At 33.6% G+C, this 23,582-nt stretch overlaps 1 protein-coding gene across 1 annotated transcript in view; it reads right to left on the reverse strand.

Moving 5' to 3' along the window:
* Window positions 1–23,582, reverse strand: part of LOC130244123 (kelch-like protein 29) — a 747,683-nt gene that overhangs the window by 110,879 nt on the left and 613,222 nt on the right. The window contains 3 exon segments of the mRNA XM_056476409.1: window positions 7,321–7,390; window positions 7,392–7,487; window positions 7,489–7,519. Coding sequence (XP_056332384.1) covers window positions 7,321–7,390; window positions 7,392–7,487; window positions 7,489–7,519 — 197 coding nt within the window.

A 23,582-nucleotide genomic window follows, 5' to 3' on the forward strand; every position in this document is an offset into this window, starting at 1 on the left:
TCAACCTATCTATAAGGGTGCACCCTGACACCCTGTGAAGGAAACTCATTTTGGTCGCTTGTATCCGAGATCTTGACCTTTCAGTCATGAACCAAAGCTCATGAACATAGGTGAGAGTAGGGATGTAGATGGACTGGTAAATCGAGAGCTTGCCTTTCGACTCAGTTCCTTCTTTACCACAACGGACCGGTACATCGACCGCATACTTGCTGCCGCTGCACCGTTTGCCTCACCTTCCATCCTTCCCTCACTCATGAACAAAAAGGCCAAAGATACTTGAACTCCTCCACCTGGAGTAAACACTTTCCTCCAAGCTGGAGATGGCAAACCACCTTTTTTCAGTGGAGCACATGGCCTCGGACTTGGAGGTGCTGATTTTTATCCCAGCCGTGTCACACTCGCAGCAAACCGCCCCAGTGCATGCTGCTCCATGGTCGATGAAACCAACAGAACAACCTTGTCTGAGAATAAGGGTGTGCTCACACCTGTGGTTCAGTTCATTTGGTCCGGACCAAGGGCAACAAATGATACATTGTAGCATTTCCTCTGCCGTTTTGGGTCCTTTCACACCACACTGATTGCTTTGGCTTTCGAATCAGTTGAAAAAGAACCAAAATGCAGTCATGTGACTAAATCCACATCACTCATTGACCAGATGTTATTGATCGTATTTCCTAAACTGCTTTTCGATTGGTCAGAATTAACATGCGTGAAAAATGCCAATGGAACTCCCGCATGTAAACAAACCAGCAGACACAAATATGTTGCTGAACTGACTGATTGTATCCGTGCTCATAGTATACTTTATAGTTTGTATACATCACTTTAGACAAACTATACATTTTGAGAATGAAGCGCAGTTGCTGCTGGAAAACAATGTTTTAATGCATTGCAATTGCCGAAGGCGTTGGGAGGAGGCCGTGAATTAATTAGCTAAACTGCGACATGGTCATCTTCCGGAAATACTACCAACGATCCATCAGGTACTGTTTTTCCCTCTCTGTTAAAACTGTTGGTACAGCGCTGCCAACAAGTATTTTTTCCTCCAACCCCATAAGATGGGACAGCACATCGGACTACAGCAGCTGGATTAGTCTGTAAGAGGCTAAATAATCCTATGCTTTTGTTTATATGGCAAACATGTCTTTTTGACTCAAGAAGGTCCATACTGACTCCAAAGGCAGATACTGATTAGATCAGGGCCTGGTGTGTGGACTTTGGGGGTTTTTACGATGTGGTCCACATGTTGATTGGTCAGTTTGATGTCTCAGCGTTTGGGCTTTAGTCACAATGGTCAAGAAAGATACAAAATAGGTGGTAAAATGCTGCTCTCGGTCTTCTCTTTTCCTGGTCTGCTTTTCTGCTCTGCTCCTCTCCTCCTCTGGAGTCTATCTTCCCCTGACTCTATTGCAATCAGGCTAACTTCTGGGCCTGCTCTCTTTGTCTCTCTCTCCCTCCCCTGTGTCTCTCCTTCTTCCCTCTGGTAACTTTAATTTTACATTTAAGCTGGGTACAATTTATATCATATGTTTTATCATTTCATATTTGATCGTTTTATACAGTTATTTTGTAACTAATTCAGTTGTAACCTTAGAGAATTATTGTCATTAAATCATTTCATTTTCAAGTATTTGGAATTACTTTTGATTTAACATCAACATTTAATTGTTCCATATTGCAACTACAATACAATCACACATATCAAACGCTCTCCCACATTTATAGCTATTAATACTGCCCTTATTTCCGATTTTGGTATTAGATTGCCGAAGAATGGTTTGACTAGAATGTACAGTTTTTTACCATCAATACTGATATCTTTTTAGTCATTCGGCAGATCTACAGTTCGAACCGCTGTGGTTTAAAACCCTTTCTTACAAGTTCAAAAGGCGCAGTACTTTTTGCAGTTGGTCTGTTTTAGTTCGGATCATCTTCTCTCCACAAACGAACCACTCCAGGGTTCGTTTTTAAAAGCGTACCTAGACACCTCTTTAAGTAGTCTCTGGTACACTTTTTTTGGTCTGCTTTGGTGCACACTCGAGTGCGATTGCTACATTCAAACCCAAACGAACCGCACCAATAGGGAAAACAAACTCTAGTGCGATTCAACTGAACTAAATAAGGCAGTTGTGAAAACACCCTCACAGAGATAAATACTGTGCTCCACAAACAAGACCCCCTCCATTACTTTTCAGTCAAAGTAATTGTAAAAGTAAACTAAATACAGTTGTAAAGATGTAATTATTTCGATTTTTGAAGTTAACTTAGCCGATACTGGTTATTAGATACCAATTATTTCCAAGACTTTCAAAAAAAAAAAGGTCTACACTACAACACACTGTCACGGAGAAGCTCTGAATAACCTGAAGCTGTAAAGAAAGCTGCAGATAGAAACAGTCTCACACAGTCTCACACTCAGAACTGCATTACGTTTAATAAAAGCCCACGTGGTTATAGAAAGCAAAGCACAAACGGCTGCGGTTTCTATTAGCAATATTTCAATGCAGCGTCGTCTGTCCGCCAGATCAATCTTCTTCACTTTTCAATCCGCACTGGAGTGTCATGTCTCTTATCTCAAGCTCTGGCGTTAACAAGAACTTCTGAAGCCAGTCTTGCACATTTTTTCGATTTTCTCATTTATAAACTTTTGTATACTGAAGTAGACGGCGAATCCCTACAGGAGAGAATGTCATTTCAGAGGTGCTGAAGATTAATAAGCTCCGGATCCTGCAGAGGCTCGTGGGAAGGGAAGCTCAACCGGAGCTGTCAGAGCCGATTCTCAAGCTAAACTCATTATTCACTCATCCCTCACACCTGCCTTATCAACAGCCATCTGAAAAGAGCATAATTCATGACGCCGGTCAAAAGCGTTAACGTTACTCAATCCATTTCAGTGCAAGTCAAATGAAGATTTAAAACGACGTTCAACATGCTATTCAAAGTTTAGCATTTATAAAAGTGACGACTGCATTCAGAGACTACATAATTTGAGGCTAAAAATCACTCAGTATTCCTTTTATTGGCCTTTAAATGTGGCATCTAATATGAAACAAATAATGACCTTTTCAGTACAAACCATATGGCATTAATATATATATATATATATATATATATATATATATATATATATATATATATATATATATATATATATATATATATGTATATATATATATTAAATTATTTTTATTATAATAATCTTGTTTATAAAGTTTATGATTTTTTTTAACCAGAATATATGAGATGAATTATTTACTAATAATTCCTAATTATCAAACATATATTAGCATATGAATGAATGATTAAATGAATGAATGAATGAATTACTTAAACCATCGATTAATCAATCAATCAATATGATTTTACAATTTAATAACAGTAGTGTACAAACAAATAAGTACAATATAAATGTAAAATAACAAGATATTTACACTACCTGACAACAGTCTTGTTGCCTCTCCAAGTTTTAGGAACTTACAATAATAACTTTCTAGTTGATCATTTGGTATCAGAAGTGGCTGATATGAAGGCAAAGGGTCTCTAGATTACGCTTATATTACCAAAATAAAATATAATCAAGCCTTGATTTTTAATGATTTAATTAGGACAGTAAGGTCTGACTTTGTTCAGACACAGTCTTGTAACTGAACAGAAATAATGTCCAGTATAGAATATAAAGTCATGCTGCAGTGGAAACAGAATGAATATTGTGTCTGACTCCATCATGAGCTTGGAGGACTGCATCCATACATCTCTGCAATGACTCAAATCACTTATTAATAAAGTCATCTGGAATAGCAAAGAAAGCGTTCTTGCAGGACTCCCAGAGTTCATCAAGATTCTTTAGATTCATCTTCAATGCCTCCTCCTCCATCTTACACCAGACATGCTCAATAAAGTTTATTTCTGGTGACTGGGCTGGCCAATCCTGGAGCACCTTGACCTTCTTTGCTTTCAGGAACTTTGATGTGGAGGCTGAAGTATGAGAAGGAGCGCTATCCTGCTGAAGAATTGCCCTCTCCTGTGGTTTGTAATGTAATGGGCAGCACAAATGTCTTGCCATCCCCTCTGCAGATCTCTCACACGCCCCATACTGAATGTAACCCCAAACCATGATTTTTCCTTCACCAAACATGACTGATTTCTGTAAGAATCTTAGGTCCATGCGGGATCCAATAGGTCTTTTGCAGTCTCTGTGAGTATTGGGATGCAGTTCAACAGATGATTCATCAGAAAAATCTACCTTCTGACACTTTTACAAATGATCAACTACAATCAAGTTATTATTTGTTGCTCTTACAGTGGGATCCACGACAAGACATTTTACAGATATATATATATATATATATATATATATATATATATATATATGTGTGTGTGTGTGTGCGTGAGCGTGAAGAGTTCAGATGCAAAAACCTCTAAAAGCAGTTAGAAACTTCCGTCAAAAATGATCGTTTTCATTAGGCTCCTGTGTGTAGGTTCAGTAATTTCAAGTTTATGGCCAAGAATCCACACTTTTAAAGGTCTTTAGAATGAAAGAACTCAACATACACACAGGAGTTCGAGAAAAATGCTCATTTTAGATGGAAATTTCAGAGGGCACTTAGAGGTTTTTGCAGCTGAACTCTTTATATATATATATACACACACACACAGTTGAAGTCAGAATTATTAGCCCTCCTTTTGAAATGTTTTTTCTTTTTGCATATTTCCCAAATGATGTTTAACAGAGCAAGGAAATTTTCACAGTATGTCTGATAATATTTGTTCTTCTGGAGGAAGTCGTATTGTTTATATTTGCCAAAAATAAAAGCAGTTTTTAATTTTTTATGAACCATTTTAGGGTCAATATTATTAGCCCCTTTAAGCCAATTTTGTTTCATTAGTCTACAGAACAAACCATCGTTATACAATAACTTGCCTAATTACCCTAACCTGCCTAGTTAACCTAATTAACCTAATTAAGCCTTTAAAAATCACTTAAGCTGTATAGAAGTGTCTTAAAAAATAATATCTAGTCAAATATTATTTACTGTCATCATGACAAAGATAAAATAAATCAGTTATTAGAGATGAGTTATTAAAACTATTATGTTTAGAAATGTGTTGAAGAAATCTCTGTTAAACAGAAAATAGGGAAAAAAACAAACAAGATACACACATATATATATATATATATATATATATATATATATATATATATATATATATATATATATATATATATATATATATATATATACACACATACATATAAATATATATGTGTGTGTGTGTGTGTGTGTGTGTGTGTTGTGCTCCTCTGTCAATCGGCATAACAGAAGTCTGCAGCTCAGAGACGCTGATCAGAATCCAGAGAGTAAAAGAGTCACACACAGAATTAATGATGAGCTTCAGCAAATCACTCCAGCTTTCAACAAACACACAAGCTCATCACGATCATCTGTCCATCAGACACGCAGCACCACCATCATCCTCTACAATGACCGAGGTCTTCTTCAGTGTAATTTGAGATTAGTTGCAGTAAACACAGTCACAGTTTTAGTAGGTATGAGTGTTCTTCTCTCTCGTTCTGACCAGGCGTGATGCAACAGGTTTCTCTGAATGTGAAGTGAAGCTGCTGCAGGAAATGATGGAGACTGAAGACTTTTTTGACTTCAATTTCATTCCGGCTGCGTCCGAAATCACCTACTACTCAGTAGATACTGCAATGGAATTTAAATGTACTAGTCGATCTTAGAAAAGTAAGATCAATACGGTATGAATGTGAGTAGTATGAATGGAACTTGGATGCATTACATCTGCCATTTTGTCATCATCACATGACCTACCCACATCAGTAGCGTCGCTTCACTTCCATTCACAAATTCTCTCGCGGTGCATCATGGGACAGCGAAGTGTGCATCAGATGCGCACTTCAGAATCTCGCTGTAAGTAGTAGGTCATCCGGGAGCTCGCATACTGATTTTCGATTTCTATGAATTCAAACAAACTACTCGACTCGCATACTGTGTTTAGCGTACTACATAGTATGGGTGTATGTGATTTCAGACACAGCCTTAAGGGGGTCGCACACCGGATATGCCGCCCAGCACAGTGACACAATGTGTAGCACTCATAGACTGTAAAATATATGGATGGAGCATCTGTGACGTCACCCATAGGTTTCTGAAGAGCGCAAAAGAACCTACAAGTAGGCGCGGCCAACCGTCGCCATTTTGTTGCGCGCGTCATCGCACCCACGGCGGGATACCAAACAAGGGCAAAGAGGCGGAGAGTGAGCGGAGCTACAGACACCTGCTGGCACTTTGCTTAGACCTGGCAGACAGACTTTACTTTGGGAGAAACGCTTGATACTTTATTACCTGCGACTCGTTTGTGTTCTGACCACATGTGCTAGGCTGTACACTATATCAATAAAGTGTTTAGACTTTTTAAAAACACTGTAGAAATACATTGAGCCACTAAGCATTGTCCTTATGACGTTTTTCTACAGGAGGAAAACCCAAATTACTTCCAAACACTTCAGATATTGTCTGTGTTAGTAAATGCAAGACTATTGATGAAATCCAGCATAACACTGTATGACAACGCTTCAGATGACTGTTTTATAGCCTACAGCTAATCAATCTGTCACATTCTGGAGTGCTTTACAGCCCTAAAGAAGATTATAATGATAAATGATCTTAAATAAACAAATACATTTATAGAGATGGTATACAAGTATATAACTTTACTCACAGGGAAACGGAGGCCACGTGAATGGTTTGTGAGCACAATTAAGTGCACACAGCATCCCATATCATCTGATAATTGTAAGAAATAAGTCCAAAAGGCAGCTGACTGTGTAAAGCCACATAAACAAAAGAAAAATACGATGAATATGCCGAGATCAGTGGCTAATCTGCCGGATTCAGCTGAGGTGAAGTGACGGCGACCAGCGAGACCTAGCTGTCACTCAAGTGGCCACGCCCTTAATTATGCAAACTTAATATAACCTAATATAAAGGAAATGGATGAGTTATAAAAAAATTCACCCCCCTCACAGTTGTCATGGAGGGTTAATAATAGCTATATGAACCAAAATCGTTCTTTGTACCAGGCTGTAAACACCTTTTTTTCTGTTGTAAAGTTGGCCATTCTAACAGTGCGCTCAATTGCAGTTTGCTCTATATGGAGCCAGGACTAGCGGAATTTTGATGAATTACAGTTTTAGTTACTTCCGATTGGCTTCCAGAGGGGAGAGCGGGAGGTTGCCGCTTGGTAGCACTCAGCATTTTACAGTGCATTGTAAGATGCAAACTGTGGTCCGGCTCTTACCCAGGAAAGAGACGCAGACTTTGCAGAAAGTGCTGAACTGGAACTTGTTGGCCGCCTCCAGGAGGGTTTTTGGCGTTGACCGAGTCGATGATGAGCGATCCGGTGTAAACAAACTCCAGCAGAAGCTCCAGAACATCTGAACTGATGTTGCTCATCGAAAGCTGCAATCTTCTCTCCGCTTCTGTTCTCTGCTGATAACCTGCACACAGCATGAGGAGCGTCAGAAAACACACACAGACACATACACACAGGCACGCACACAAAAAGCAAACACACACGGACACACACACACACACATGCACAGAGTCTCCATTGCAGCTGACTGAAAAGCGGTGACCTCCACTGTCTTATTTTTAAAATATTACATTGTACAACTAAAAAATGTGTAAAACAAAACAAACAAAACAAAAACAGACAAACATAAAATTACTTTACAACTTAAAATTAAAAACCATCAAAAGGAAATTTTATTTAGACTGCTAAATTACTGACTGAAATACAATGTTTAATTTTGAAGCACTGGTGTCCGCATGGTGCGCAGTGGGTAGCACAATCGTCTCACAGCAAGAAGGTACCTGGTTCGAGCCTCGGCTTGGTCAGTTGGCATTTCTGTGTGGAGTTTGCATGTTCTGCCCGTGTTCGCGTGGGTTTCCCCCACAAGTCCAAAGACATGTGATACAGGTGAATTGGGTAAGCTAAATTGTCCGTAGTGTGTGTGTGTGTGTGTATGTGGGTGTGTGAGAATGAGTGTGTATGGGTGTTTCTCAGTGATGGGTTGCAGCTGGAAGGGCATTCGCTGTGTAAAACATATGCTAAATAAGTTGGCGGTTCATTCCACTGTGGTGACGCTAGATTAATAAAAGGACTAAGCCGGAAAAAAATGAATGAGTGAATGAGTTTTCGTCATTGTTTTGTTTATTGTGGAAATTCTTTAAAATATAAATGAGCTGTGTTCGACTCATTTCCTATAGATTTCTGTATTTTTTAATTATTTAATATATAGGTTTTTAAATCATGTTGTGTAATTTGGTTGTGTTTATTTTATATGACATAAATTTTCCATTGAAATAAAAAAAGCTAATTTTAAAGATAGTTTTTTTTTGAAGAGTTTTTTTATTAATGTCATTTTTAAGTTTTAATATTAAGTATTTTAGTACTTACAGTGTATAATTTTGTTCAGCTTTCAATATATATTATGTAATATTTCATTAGACATTAAATTTAGTGCTTCAAATTAAACATTGCATTTCAGTTAATAGGCGACGCGGTGGCACAGTGGGTTGCGCTCTCAACTCACAGCAAAAAGGTCCCTGGTTCGAGCCTCAGCTTGGTCAGTTGGCATTTCTGTGTGGAGTTTGCATGTTCTGCCTGTGTTCACGTGGTCCAGGTGAATTGGGTAAGCTAAATTGTTCTAGATAAGTTGGCGGTTCATTCTGCAGTGGCGACCCTAGATTAATAAAAGGACTAAGCCGGAAAAAAATGAATGAGTGAATGGGTTTTCATCGTTGTTTTGTTATTGTGGAAATTCTTTAAAATATAAATGAGCTGTTTTCGACTCATTTCCTATAGAATTATGTATTTTTTTATTAATTTTAATATATAGTTTTTAAATTATGTTGTGTAATTTGGTTGTGATTATTTATATGATATAAATTTTCCATTGAAATAAAAAAGCTAATTTTGAGATTTTTTAAGAAGTTGTTTTTTTTTTATTTTTATTTTAAGAGTTTTTTTTATTAATGTTTTAATATTAATTCTTTTGTACTTACACTGTATAATTTTATAATTTCACTATATATTATGTAATATTTGATTAGACATTAAATTTAGTGCTTCAAATTAAACATTGCATTTCAGTTAATAGGCGACGCAGTGGGTTAGCGCTCTCAACTCACAGCAAAAAGGTCCCTGGTTCGAGCCTCAGCTTGGTCAGTTGGCATTCTGTGTAGAGTTTGCATGTTCTCCCCTGCGTAAAAACATGTGCTAGATAATTTGGCGGTACATTCCGCAGTGGTGACCCCAGATTAATAAAGGGACTAAGCCGAAAGGAAAATGAATGAATGAATAATTCAGTGTTAATATTTTGATCAGCTTTTATATTTTTTTACAATATTTGTTTGTTTGAATATTTTTTAATCATGCAAGTAAATATTTGTGTTTTACATATTATTGACTTTATTTTAATGATTTGTAATAAAATAGATATAATAATACTGATATATAAATATTGTAATAGGATAACATAAATAATAGAATAATTTTGTAAATACAATTAAAAACCAGTAGCAAGCACACAGCAAGAAGGTTGATGGTTCGATTCCCCGGCTGGGTCAGTTGGCATTTCTGTGTGGAGTTTGCATGTTCTCCCCGTGTTGGCGTGGGTTTCCTCCGAGTGCTCTGGTTTCCCCCACAGTCCAAACACATGCGCTATAGATGAATTGAATAAGCTAAATTGTCCGTAGTGTGTGTGTGTGTGTGTATGTGTGTGTGTGAGAATGAGTGTGTAAGGGTGGTTTCCCAGTACGTGGGTTGCAGTTGGAAGGGCAATTCCGCTGTGATAAAACATATGCCAGGTAATAGTTGCCAGTTCATTCCACTGTGGCGAGCCCTGATAATAAGGGACTAGCTGAAAGAAAATGAATGAATAATTTGGAATAATTAAGAATAATTGAGTGAATAATATTAGATTACTTTCTAACATGTAAATATTCTAAATAAATGTGAGAAAAAAACCAAGTGATAATAATCAATAAACATTAAAGCGGCATAATATAACCAATACGGAAATGAGCAATTGATTCAGAAGGCTATAATATAACTCACTAGCTTCTTTTAGGTAATGCTTTCATTAGACCACATTACTGCATTAAATACATATTACACTCTGAAAATGACCGCATACACAATGACATTAGGGTGATTAAATAATGTTACTGGTCCTTTAGGAAACAATTAAAAACCCATCCTGCGTCAGGCTCGTTTTAGGGAGCATGACGTAAGGCTGTTCATGGAGTGAGAGTTTCGTTTCTTTTCCGCAGGGAAAACCTGACGGATCTGCTATGCGTTTCTATGCATAATACATGTTTAAAGTCAGACTGACGGAAACCTGCAAGCCTCAATAATCTAGGTTTAAAGTTATGAGGTTAGGTGTGTGGAGAAACAAAAGCTTATAAGCATGCTGCATTAAAGGGGACCCATTACACCCCCCCCCCTCCTTTTTTTTTTTTTTTACAAGATCTAATATAAGTATCTGATGTCCCTAGAGAGTGTGTGTGTGTGTGTGTGTGTGTGTGTGTGTGTGTGTGTGTGTGTGTGTGTGTGTATGTGTGAAGTTTTAGCTCAAAATAATCACACAAATAATGTTTTATAACTCTTTGAAACTGCCGTTTGATTCTAACTGTGGTGTTTTGGTGACTGTCGCTTTAAATTCAAATGAGATAATGCTTTTTTTAAAAGTGGGCGGAGCTACAAATGCCTGCGTGTCAGCATAGTGGCAGATTCAAAAACAAGTCTAATGTCTTATGTTAATGAGGGAGAGGTGGCCACTAATGGGCGGGGCTTTCCCCCTCTAATGACACGTATAAAGGGAGAATGTCAATCAAAGTGTTCCTGCAGACTGTTTGATAATAAATGTATATAAATAATTAATTTTGATAAATAGAAGCTGGTTATATGCACACACTGCTGCCACACAACTGTGTTTAAATCACTCATAGAAGGATTTTCTCATAATAGTCCACCCTTTAATAGCTGGCCATGTCCAGCGGGAGGTTTGCAAATAATCATAATAATGCAAATAATAGCCTCTCTTCTGCCTCAATCAAACTCATCCTAATCAAACACATGCATTAAAGGTGAAGTGTGCAGTTTCTGACTAGTTATCAGCAGCAGATTGTAAACCAGAAGGCTTTTGACCAAATTTCAGGAGGATAAATATTGCTTTTTAATGGATAAAATTAGGTTGAATTTGGAAAAACTGCATGGCATTGTCAGAGCATGTGTTCCAGTAGAGTATAGGGTGAGTTGTTAATGCATTTTCATGTTGCAACAGAATCGCAATGGGATTTTAACATAAAAAAACTCTTTCCTCTTTTACTCCTTTTCTTAAAGAAACCTGAGGATCTGATTTACTCACATGAGCTGGCATGAAATAAATCCAAATAAATAAATGGATAAATAAATGAATAAATAATTGAATTAATAATTTTGTCAATAAATTAAAAATGTAATTTATTTAAAATAAGAAAAAATTAATTAAATTAAATAAAAGAAATAGAAAAAAATAAATAAAATAAAATAAAAAAAATAAGAAAAAATGAAATAAATAAAAATAAAATAAAAAATGGAAAATAAAAAAATAAGAAAAAATATAATAAAATAAAAATTAAAAAATAAAATAAATAATAAAGAAAAATAAAAAATAAAACAAATAAAAAAATTCAATTTAATTAAAAAGTAATAAAAGTAAAGATGAATTAAAATAAAATTACATATAAAATAAGAAAAATTAAATTAAATTAAATTAAATTAAATTAAATTAAATTAAATTAAATTAAATTAAATTAAATTAAATTAAATTAAATTAAAGTAAATTAAATTAAATTAAAAGCCAGGTTTTACCTATGAAAATGTACTTTCTAATGTAGTTTTCCATTTTGGGTGAAAACATAAGTAAATAAATCCTGCCAAAACGAATTTCCCAAGATTTGCACTTTTACAAACAACCCATAAAAGCATGTTTTAAAGAGCTTTTTTGGGGCCTTGACCGAACAGAACGCGAGTGTTAGCTACAATCAGGCCCTAATATCTAACTTTTTTTTTTGCCCGTGTTGTTAAAATGTGTGCATTTTTAGTAAAATCACAAGCAGAATTTCACACTCTCATCCACACTTCAGGAGATTGAGCACTATTTTGTGCCATTTACAGCAGTAGATCTGGTCCTTAAAAAATAGTTCACCCCAAAAAAATGTAAATTAGCACATAAATTCACTCACCCTCAAGCTATCATTGGTGCAAATGACTTCATTCAGTCAGACCAACACAGTTGGAGTAGTTTTTAGATTTTATCTAGGCTATTTCCATGCTGTAAGATAGTGTAGTGACTTTTATTTTGAAGATTCAAAATGTGCATAAATCCGTAGTCAAACTAACCCATAAGCCCACAGAAAGTTAATGCATGTCTTATGAAGCAGATCCATGTGTTTCTGTAAACAATATATATATGTAATTTTGAAATAATTAACTCCAATCCAACGAAGTGTGACACAGGAAACATTTGTAGCTATGAGAAAAGTTGCGTCTTACAGGAGAAATTTTTACCACACAGTTTGTTTGTAGTTTAGTTTAAAGCTTCATTAATCCCCTTGGATCACCACAGAAGACAATGACAACCAGAAAACTAGTTGTCTTAGTGTTACTGTATAATGTTATTATATTAATAAAATAACATTCCCCCTGCTCCCTCCCCCTGCTCCTCAGCTTTTTGGTACAGTCTATAACACCCCCGGATCACCGACATTGGTGTAATGTCTGATCGAAGCGAGCGGCTGCCTGTGAAACCTGGTGCATAACCACCTTTGTCTCCCCCCGTCTTCAATTCTGCCTCTGCCTCAACCCCCTCACCCCCAAAATTAGAAAATGTACTAACATGAATTCGGCTGCCGCCAGACTCAGCGATTGGAGTTTAGAATTTTAAAATAAGAATTATTTTCTTGATTGTATCTTCTTCACAAGACACATGTTAAGCCCCTCATGACATATGGGTGGCTTCGTGAATGAATGTACTGTTGAAGTCAGAATTATTAGCCCCCATTTGAATTAGATTTTACTGTAAATATTCCTAAATGATGTTTAACAGAGCAAGGAAATGTTCACAGTATGTCTGAATATATTTTTTTCTTCTGGAGAAAGTCTTATTTGCTTTATTTCAGCTAGAATAAAAACCCTTTAAAAATGTTTATATCCATTTAAGGTCAATATTATTTAAGCTATATTTTTCGAGTGTTTCCCCAACCCTGTTCCTGAAGGCACACCAACAGTACACATTTTCAACCTCTCCCTTATCAAACACACCTGAATCACCTCATCAGAAACATTCGAAGAGACTCAAAAACCTGAAATGAAAAGGTCAGATAAGGGAGACATCCAAAATATGTACTGTTGGTGTGCCTCCAGGAACAGGGTTGGGAAACACGGGTCTACAGAACAAACCATCGTTATACAATAACTTGCCTAATTACCCTAACCTGCCTAGTTAACCTAATTAACCCAGTTAAACGTCACTTAAGCTGAATACTAGTATCTTGAAGAATATCTAATCAAATATTATTTACTGTCATCATGACAAAGATTAATAAATCAGTTATTAGAAATGAGTTATTAAAACTGTTATGTTTAGAAATGTGTTGAAGAAATCTTCTCTCCGTTAAACAGAAATTGGGGAAAAAATAAACAGGGGGGCTAATAATTCTGAGTCTGTATGTGTTTTTGAAAGCTTAAAATTAAAAGGTACTATTCAACACGTTATACAGCATGGGTGCTTTGTAGAATTATAAACTAATTCGACTGTGTCCGTCTGACAAAAAAAAAGTCCTATACATCTAGGATGGCGAGTACATTATGGGGGAATTTTCATTTTGGGTGAATTGTTCCTTTAATGAATGCATGCAAAGACAAACTCACACTAATGTGACAGACAGACAGATATACACAGACAGACAAAGAGACAGACAGACGGTCAGTGTGATGAAAACAGGGAAGGAAAGGAAGGGGAAAGAATCAAGTTTTTCTGCCACAGGGGACCAGCAGCCATCCTATAGGGAAAGGGACCATTCCATGACTGGGACGAGGATTTACTTTCAAACACCTGCCAAAACAGAGTTCAACACGGCCTGCGTACGAACGGTCATATTAGTCATTATTAGAGGTTTGGAGGCAAAAGGCAGAGCGTGAGGTGAGGTGGAGGTGGGAGTCTCTGGCGCTGGCTGAAAAAAAACAACAAGAAATGTTACTCCTGAAAAGAAAAACAAAAATGCAAAGTTTATTGCTGTCAGGTGTGAGCGGAGGAGGAGAAATATTAAGAAAGAAAAGGCAAAACAAAAGGAGTGGACCATTTAGAGGTGGAAAAGAAAACATAAATCAGCTCTCTCTCTCTCTCTCTCTCTCTCTCTCTCTCTCTCTCTCTCTCTCTCGTCTCTCTCTCCCTCTCCCTCTCCCTCTCCCTCTCCCTCTCCCATCTCCATCTCCCACTCCCTCTCCCATCTCCCTCTCCCCCTCTGTCTGTTCCTGAGATCAATTAGAGAAATACTAAATCCACACTCCCACTTGCACACCATTTCCAGAAACTCTCACAAAACTGCTTTTGGGCCTTAATTGTATTCTGAAGTACACATTTCTGCCCTGAAAAAAATCTATGCTGTTATCAGAGTCTTTCTTTTTGTTCTATTATATTGATACAACTGGCAAAATACAGTGATGGAGGAATTGCATTGGATATAGAAAACTTCAGCGGTGCATAATATATGCATGAGTATTTTGGTTTTGAAAACGCCTTTATATTTGCAGACAGTGCACATGTATCCATTGTATAGACATCCTACAATACAAGGACCAACTAAATAAAAATTCTGAAATGCAAAACTGTATGCATGCACATAAAAAACAATTATGCAAGCATGTGTGCATGACTAAATAAATGAATGCATGCATGATAAATTATACAAGTGCATAAACGCACGACTAAATAAAAGCACAAACTAACTAACCTGTGCTACACAATAGCTTTTTGCTATAATTTTACTTCCGAGTATGAAATCTACAGTATGTGGTTATTCCTTTTGCTGTATTATATTGATAGGACTGGGGAAAATACAGTGAAGGCTTTTGGACCAAATTTCAGGAGGATAAATATTTGTTTTTTCTAATGGATAAATTAGGTTGGCATTTGAGAAAACTGCAGGGCATTGTGAGAGCATGTTTCCAGTGTAGATGAGTTATTAATGCATAAAAAAAAAAAAATGTACACTGTTTTTCATAAATAAACTTGAGGATCTGATTTACTCACATGAGCTTGCATGAAATAAATGCAATGAATGAATGGATAAATAAATGAATAAATAATTGAATTAATAATTTTTTTTCAATAAAATAAAATAAAAAATAAAATAAATAAAATAAAATAAAATAAAATAAAATAAAAATTAATAAATAAATAAATAAAATAAAATAAATAAAATAAAATAAAATAAAATAAAATAAAATAAAATAAATAAAAAATAAAGTAAAAATAAATAAAATAAAATAAAATAAAATAAAATAAAATAAAAAATAAAATAAAATAAAAATATAAATAATTAAATTAAATTAATGTAAAAATTAAAAAATAAATTTAATAAAATAATTGAAATAAAATAAAAAAATGAAAAAATGTAATAAATAAAATAAAAATAAGAAAAAGAAAAACATTTTATAAATAAAATAAAATAAAATTGAAAATAAAATAAAATAATTAAAAATAAAATAAAATAAATGAAAAAATTTAATAAATAAAAAAAATAAAAAAAATAAGAAAAAAAAAATAAAAAAATAAAAAATAAAATAAATAAAATAAAATAAAATAAATTAAAATAAAATAAAATAAAATAAATAAAATAAAATAAAATAAAATAAAATAAAATAAAATAAAATAAATAAAATTACATTAAATTAAATTAAATATTTTGGTTTTGAGAAAGCCTTTATAAGCCTGGGGAAAATACAGTGACAGGAGAATTGCATTCAAAAAACAAAACAGGCTTTGAATCTAGGGGTGCATAATATTTGTGTGACTATTTTGCTTTCGAAAACGCCTGCACAGAGAGTGCACATGTACCAGTTGTACAGACATCCCACAATAGAGTGACCATTTAAATAAAAATTAGGAAATGCATAATTGCATGCATGCATAAAGTTCGCAAGCACATTTGCATGACTAAACAAATGAAAGCATGCATAATAAAATATACAAATGCATATACGCATGACTAAATAAACGCACAAACAAACTTGTGCTGCAAAATAGCTTTTAGCTATAATTTTACTTCCAAGTAGGAAGTCTATGTGATTATCAGAATCTTTCTTTTTGTTGTAGTCTATTGATAAGACTGGGGAAAATACAGTGATGGAAGAAATACATGTAAAATAGGAAACAATAACATACAGTTGAAGTCAGAATTATTAGCCACCCTGAATTATTAGCCCGCCTGTTGATTTTTTCCCCAATTTCTATTTAACAGAGAGAAGATTTTGTTCAACACATTTTTAAACACAATAGTTTTAATAACTCATTCCTAATAACTGATTTATTTTATCTTTGTCATAATGTCAGTAAATAATATTTGACTAGATATTTTTCAAGACACTTCTTGAGAAAAGTGTCTCACATTAGGCCTCTTTAAACAGCCTTAAAAAAATTAAACACTGCTTTTATTCTAGCTGATATAAAACAAATAAGACTTTCTCCAGAAGAAAAAATATTATCAGACATACTGTGAAAATTTCCTTGCTTTGTTAAACATCATTTGGGAAATATTTAAAAAAGAAAAAAAAAAAAAGAAAAATCAAAGGGGGGTAATAATTCTGACTTCAGGCAACTTTATGCCTGACTATGTTGGTTTCTAAAATGCCTGTTTATTCTCACACATATATCAGTTCTATAGGTATTCAACAATACAGTGATAATTTAAATAAATATCAATAAATATTATTAATAAATGCATGTACACATGCATTTATTATTAATATTTATTGATATTTATTTAAATTTAAATATGTATTTATATATTTATTTATTTTATTTATATATTTATTTAAATAATATTCCCAGATAATTTAAATATCAATAAATATTATAATAAATGCATGTACACATGCATACAAAACATGTACGCAAGCATGTACGCATGACTAAATAGACTAAATATAAATATTTAGGCCTGACGAATAAGATTTATGTATTCTGATTGCATATAACATTTCTATCAATTTGCATTTCATACTTTAATGAACTTTATATGATTTATATTTGTTAGTTAAACATGAAACAAATAAGAACAAGCTTTATGTCATAAAGTCAATGAATCCAGCAGGTCTTTAAATCCTCTTATGAATTAATTTATTGTGCAGAATTTGGAGCTGCGTCAGTTTTGCCCCTCAATAGTAAGTAAATCTCGTAGAATTGAACTAATTGGATCTGGCTTTTTCTAGCTAGATATATTTATACCATATTCATACCTTTTAACTGATTAAATCTAATAGTATTTGATTCTAACAGGTTAAGATTGATAATAAATCTCTGAAAAAAAATACATTTTAAGAGCAAGATCTAAAGGGTACAAACAGTTAATGACAAACTTCATTGTGATTTTATTTTATTTTTTTTTGTTGAGTGCACGCACACATAATAAAATATAGAAATGCATATACAGATGACTAAATAAATGCATAAATGCACAGTCTTGTGCTACAAAAAAGCTTTTTAGTTATTATTTTATTTTAAAGTGTGCAACAAATGTCTGCCCTGGGAAAAAAAAAACGTACGGTTATGAAAATCTTTCTTTCTGACCAGCATGAACTATAACTATTATATTGATTAGACTGGGAAAATATGGTGATAAAAGTACGGCACTCAAACGGAGAGGGGAAAAAAACCTTTTAAAATGACAGGGGTGTCTAAAATAGACACAATTTCCATTTTTCCCATTTTCCTGCACGTCGAGCGGACTCATTTACCTACGTCCTTGAGAGAAAAAAGTGGTCTGAAATACAAAAAATATAAAATTCTATAACCGTGAGTGCTTTCTTTGTTTCTGTGTTCGCTGACAGACTGTCGGATGACATTATTCCTGATTATACACCTGAGCACAGATTCATCAGCGCTTGCTTTCATGAATTCCTTTTTTTTTCTTTTTTTACAGCAAACGTGTTATTAAAACTGTAAATGGTCCTTTTGTTATTATTTTTTTTAAATGGAACTACTTTTCTAGCCGTACTTCATGTATAATTTACTCCCTCAGCTGCTCAGGGTTTTTTGCCTACAAAATAAAGCCAGTTCAATTGAAATTAAGACCAGTAAACCATCTAAAACTGACGTATGCTAATTGTTAAAATGATACTTTTCAATCAAAGCAACCACATACACTCCAATTAAACAACAATTTAATCTTACAATTTAATCTAAAACAACACAATTCTTGAGTTTTTATGGGGAGGAACTTAATTTTGTTATGTCCCATCCACTTATATTTGCCAACTTAATCGATTTATTTTGAGACAAGATTAAAGAATCGTGTGGAACCCTACATTTTTTAATGATGTAGATTAAAATATATGAGTAATAAATACATTTATACAGTATATAAATGCAAACATATGTCAAAAACATACTTCAATATTAGATGTTGGCCCCATTTTGCTTTACTACTTTTCTAGCTGTACTACATCACTGAAAAAAATTATTCAAAGATGATTCCTTGGATTTACTCAATTTTTTTATGTTAAGTGGTTGTAAATAATTTATTTGGGCTGAATTTAAACAAACAAATTAAGTTGAACATTGCTCAATTTAATTTGTTTGTTTAAATTCAACACAAATCAATTGTTTGCAACAGTTTTGCATGCAACACTTTTTTTCACTGTGTATAATTTACTACCTCAGCTGCTCAGGGTTATTAGGCTTCAAAATAAAGCCAGTCCAATTGAAATCAAGACCAGTAAACCATCTAAAACTAATGTGTACTAATTGTTAAAATGATACTTTTCAATGTAAGCAACCACATATGCTCAATTTTTGTTGTTGTTGCTTGTTCTAAGTACTTTATTAAGATGAGCTGAAACAACACAATTCTTGAGTTTTTATGGGGAGGAACTTAATTTGTTATGTCCAATTCACTTCAATTTGTTAGCTTAATCAATTTGCTATGAACAAGAATGAATTGTGTGGAACCCTACATTTTTTACGGTGCAGATTGAAATATTTGAGTAATAAATACATTTCCACAATATATACGTACAAATATATGTCAAAAACGTATTTCAATATTAGATTTTGGGCCTTTTTTGCTTTAGGTGGAACTACTTTTCTAGCCGTGCTTCATGTATAATTTACTCCTTCAGCTGGTCAGGTTTCTTGGCAACAGATATGAAGCCAGTCCAGTTGAAATCAAGACCAGTAAACCATCTGAAATGGTCAAATGCTAATTGTCAAAATTATACTTTTCAATCTAAGCAACCATCAATATTTTGTTGTAGTTTCTTGTCCTAACTACTTAATTAAAATGAGCTGAAACAACACAATTCTTGAGATTCTTTGGGAAAAACAATGTTGTTATGTCCAATCCACTTAAATGTGTTAACTTAATCGTTTTGTTTTGGGACAACATTAAAGAATTGTGTGGATCCCGACATTTTCTACAGTGTAGATTGAAAAATATGAGTAATAAAAACATTTATAGATAAGGAATAAAGTAACAATATGAGTAATAAACACAATTATATGTGGAAAAACATTCATTTAATTATCAGATTTTGACCCCTTTTTTGTTGCTTGAGGTGGAACTACTTTTCTAGCCGTGCTTCATGTATAATTTACTACCTCAGCTGGTCAGGGTTTTTGGCAACTGATATAAAGCCAGTCCAGTTGAAATCAAGACCAGTAAACCATCTAAAACCGATGTATCCTAATTGTTAAAATTATACTTTTCAATCAAAGCAACAACATACACTCAATTTTTTGTTGTTGTTACTTGTTCAAACAACTTAATTAAGATGATCTAAACCAACAAAATTCTTGAGATTATTGGAGAACAACTTAAAGTAGTTATATTATTAAACCACACTGAACTGAACTGAACTGAACTCAAACACTGAAAACTGGACTGACGCAGTTTCAACTTACTATGATCTTCTATGTGAAGCTGCTTTGACACAAGCTACATTGAAAAAGCGAACAAATAAAGGTGAATTGAATTGAATTTTGTTTTGTTCAATCCACTTATATTTGTTAACTTATTGTATTTGTTTTGGGACAACATGAAAATATTGTGTGGAACCCTACATTTTTTTTGAAGTGTTATGAAATATATGAGTAACAATACATTTGTATAGGAGTAATAAAGTAATAATATAAGTAATATATACATTTATTTATAAATATAATTACAAATACATGTGAAAAACGCGTTTAAATGAAAAATATCTAGTTAAATATTATGTACTGTCATCATGGCAAAGATAAAAAGAAATCAGTTATCTGAAGGTATTACGTTAAACTCATTATTAATAAACTTATTATTAATAAATCTTCCCTCCATTAAACTCTTAATATTAACTCTTAATATAAAAGAATGAAAATTTAACAGGATGGCTAATAATTCTAACTTCAACTGTGTATATATATATATATATATATATATATATATATATATATATATATATATATATATATATATATATATATATATATATATAAAAATATACACAGTTGAAGTCAGAATTATAAGCCATCCTGAATTATTACCCCCCCCCCCCTGTTTATTTTTTCCCCAATTTCTGTTTAACGGAGAGAAGATTTCTTCAACACATTTCTAATCATAATAGTTTTAATAACTCATATCTAATCACAGATTTATTTAATCTTTGCCATGATGACAGTAAATAATATTTGACTGGATATTTTTCAAGATACTAGTATTCAGCTTAAAGTGACATTTAAAGTCTTAACTAGGTTAATAAGGTTAACTAGGCAGGTTAGGGTAATTAGGCAAGTTATTGTATAATGATTTTTTGTTCTGTAGACAGTTGGAAAAAATTTTGCTTAAAGGGGGAAAATAATAACAATATTGACCTTAAAAAATAACAATAACAATATTGACCTTAAAATAACAATAACAATATTGACCTTAAAATAATAACAATAATAATATTGACCTTAAAATAATAACAATAATAATATTGACCATAAAATAATAACAATAATAATATTGACCATAAAATAATAACAATAATATTATTGACCATAAAATAATAACAATAATAATATTGACCATAAAATAATAACAATAATAATATTGACCATAAAATAATAACAATAATAATATTGACCATAAAATAATAACAATAATAATATTGACCATAAAATAATAACAATAATAATATTGACCATAAAATAATAACAATAATAATATTGACCTTAAAATAATAACAATAATAATATTGACCTTAAAATAATAACAATAATAATATTGACCTTAAAATGGTTTTAAAAAAATTAAAAACTGCTTTTATTCTAGCCAAAATAAAACAAATAAGACTTTCTCCAAAAGTAAAAATATTATCAGACATACTGTGAAAATTTCCTTGCTCTGTTAAACATCAATTGGGAAATATTTAAAAAATTAAAAGAGGGGCTGATAATTCTGACTTCAACTATATATATATATATATTTATTTATTTACTTATACAAAGAATATGAAGATTAATTTTTAGTTAAGAATTATTTGTGTTATATTTTATATGTGAAAATACAGCACTTACATATGAAAACTACCCATTTAACTCACTTGCGACCAAAGAATCGGCAGCAAGCAGCCAAAAAACAAATGCCAAACAGACATCAGAGAGCTAGAACTTCAGAGTAAGTGTCCATTTTAATGGAACAAAACAAATCAAGAGTTGTCAAACTAAAGTGGGCTCTTCAACCCCAGCTCCCCGTCTCAGACTAATAACGCAGTGTCTATGCTAATATATACGGCAAAACACTCAGAAAGTGGCAGCATGATGGATGCGCTGCCAGAAACCAAGCGCAAATATTCAATAAAATCCAGCAGACAGACCGAATCTCTGGAGATATTGTGAAATTCATAAGCGCCGCATCGTTCTGTGGATGTGAACGAGCTAGCGCTAATAGCTATACATCACAGCCAAGCACAGATCCACTCAGCGCATGATTGGCTAAATGAATGAATCACTTTTTAAAGGGGACCTATTATGCATCTTTTTACAATGTGCAAAATGACTCTCTGATGTCCCTAGAGTGAATATATATGAAGTTTCAGCTCAAAATATCACACTAATAATGTTTTATGAGTCTTTGAAAATGACCCTTATATGTTTTGATCCTAATCATGCTGTTTTGATGACTGTTGCTTTAAATTCAAATGAGATTGTGCTGTTTTCAAAAGAGGGCAGGGCTATAAATGCTGATGTATCAGCATAGTGGCAAATTCAAACTCTCACTCAAGGCTGTTTATGCAAAATAGGGAGAGATGGTCACTAATGGGCGGGGCTTTCTCTCTCTGATGACACGTGCAAAGGGAGAATGTCTATCAAAGTGTTTCTGCAGACTGTTTTTATCAAGTGTGATTATAAAAAAACACAATTAATTAATGTTTACCGTTAGAAGCTGGTTATATTCATACACTGCTGCCACACAACTCTGTTTAAACTCTGTTTTGCATAATAGGCCCACTTTAATTGCACATTTTCTCTGAGTTCTAGACTTCTTTAGATCAAGAGGAGCCGTTTGACTGATATAAATGACTGACGTATGATAAGCACTGAAGTCTCAGCCTGGTTCATTAAAAGGGCGCCAGACATTTCTGATATTAAACTCAGATTACAAGCCAACGCACACATCGTTTTCAGAGATCAATGTTTCGTGCTGATTTGATGTTCATCATATAGAGCTTCTCTTTCCTAAAAGTTCAAAGATTGAAGTCAATTTTTAATAAAGCGTGTCTAAAGTGTTACCAAGCAAATCGTCAGGCTGAATTAGAGTAAGGCTGCTTGCATTTCTGTTTCTCACTAGAGATGCATGATAAATAAATGATGCCATTTTTTTTGAAGGATTTAGTATGCTGCTGCTTTTACAGATCATGCCATTGATTTTTTTTTTCTGCTAAACAAAGCTGTTGACTCGATTTAATGTAGCATGAATTTACAGCCGAAACGCTGTTCAATGTACAGTAGGAACAAATAAATGTCAGATTGATCTTTCCAGCTGAACCCTGTGAGGTTGAACCGTCTGCTCAAATGCTTCACATTGCATTAATAACTCTTGACTGGGTTGCATATTTTCTATTTTGTACAAGTAAAGACATGCATGAATGAGTTAATGAATGAGAATTTCATCTGAATGGTGATGCTATGAGTATGTCACGGTTCACAATGTACATGATCATACTGTTATTTTTTTGGGGGGGGGGGGGTTGGTTCTAGTGAAAAATGA

This window comes from Danio aesculapii, chromosome 17 (assembly GCF_903798145.1).
Source record: "Danio aesculapii chromosome 17, fDanAes4.1, whole genome shotgun sequence".
NCBI classification, from domain to species: domain Eukaryota; kingdom Metazoa; phylum Chordata; class Actinopteri; order Cypriniformes; family Danionidae; genus Danio; species Danio aesculapii.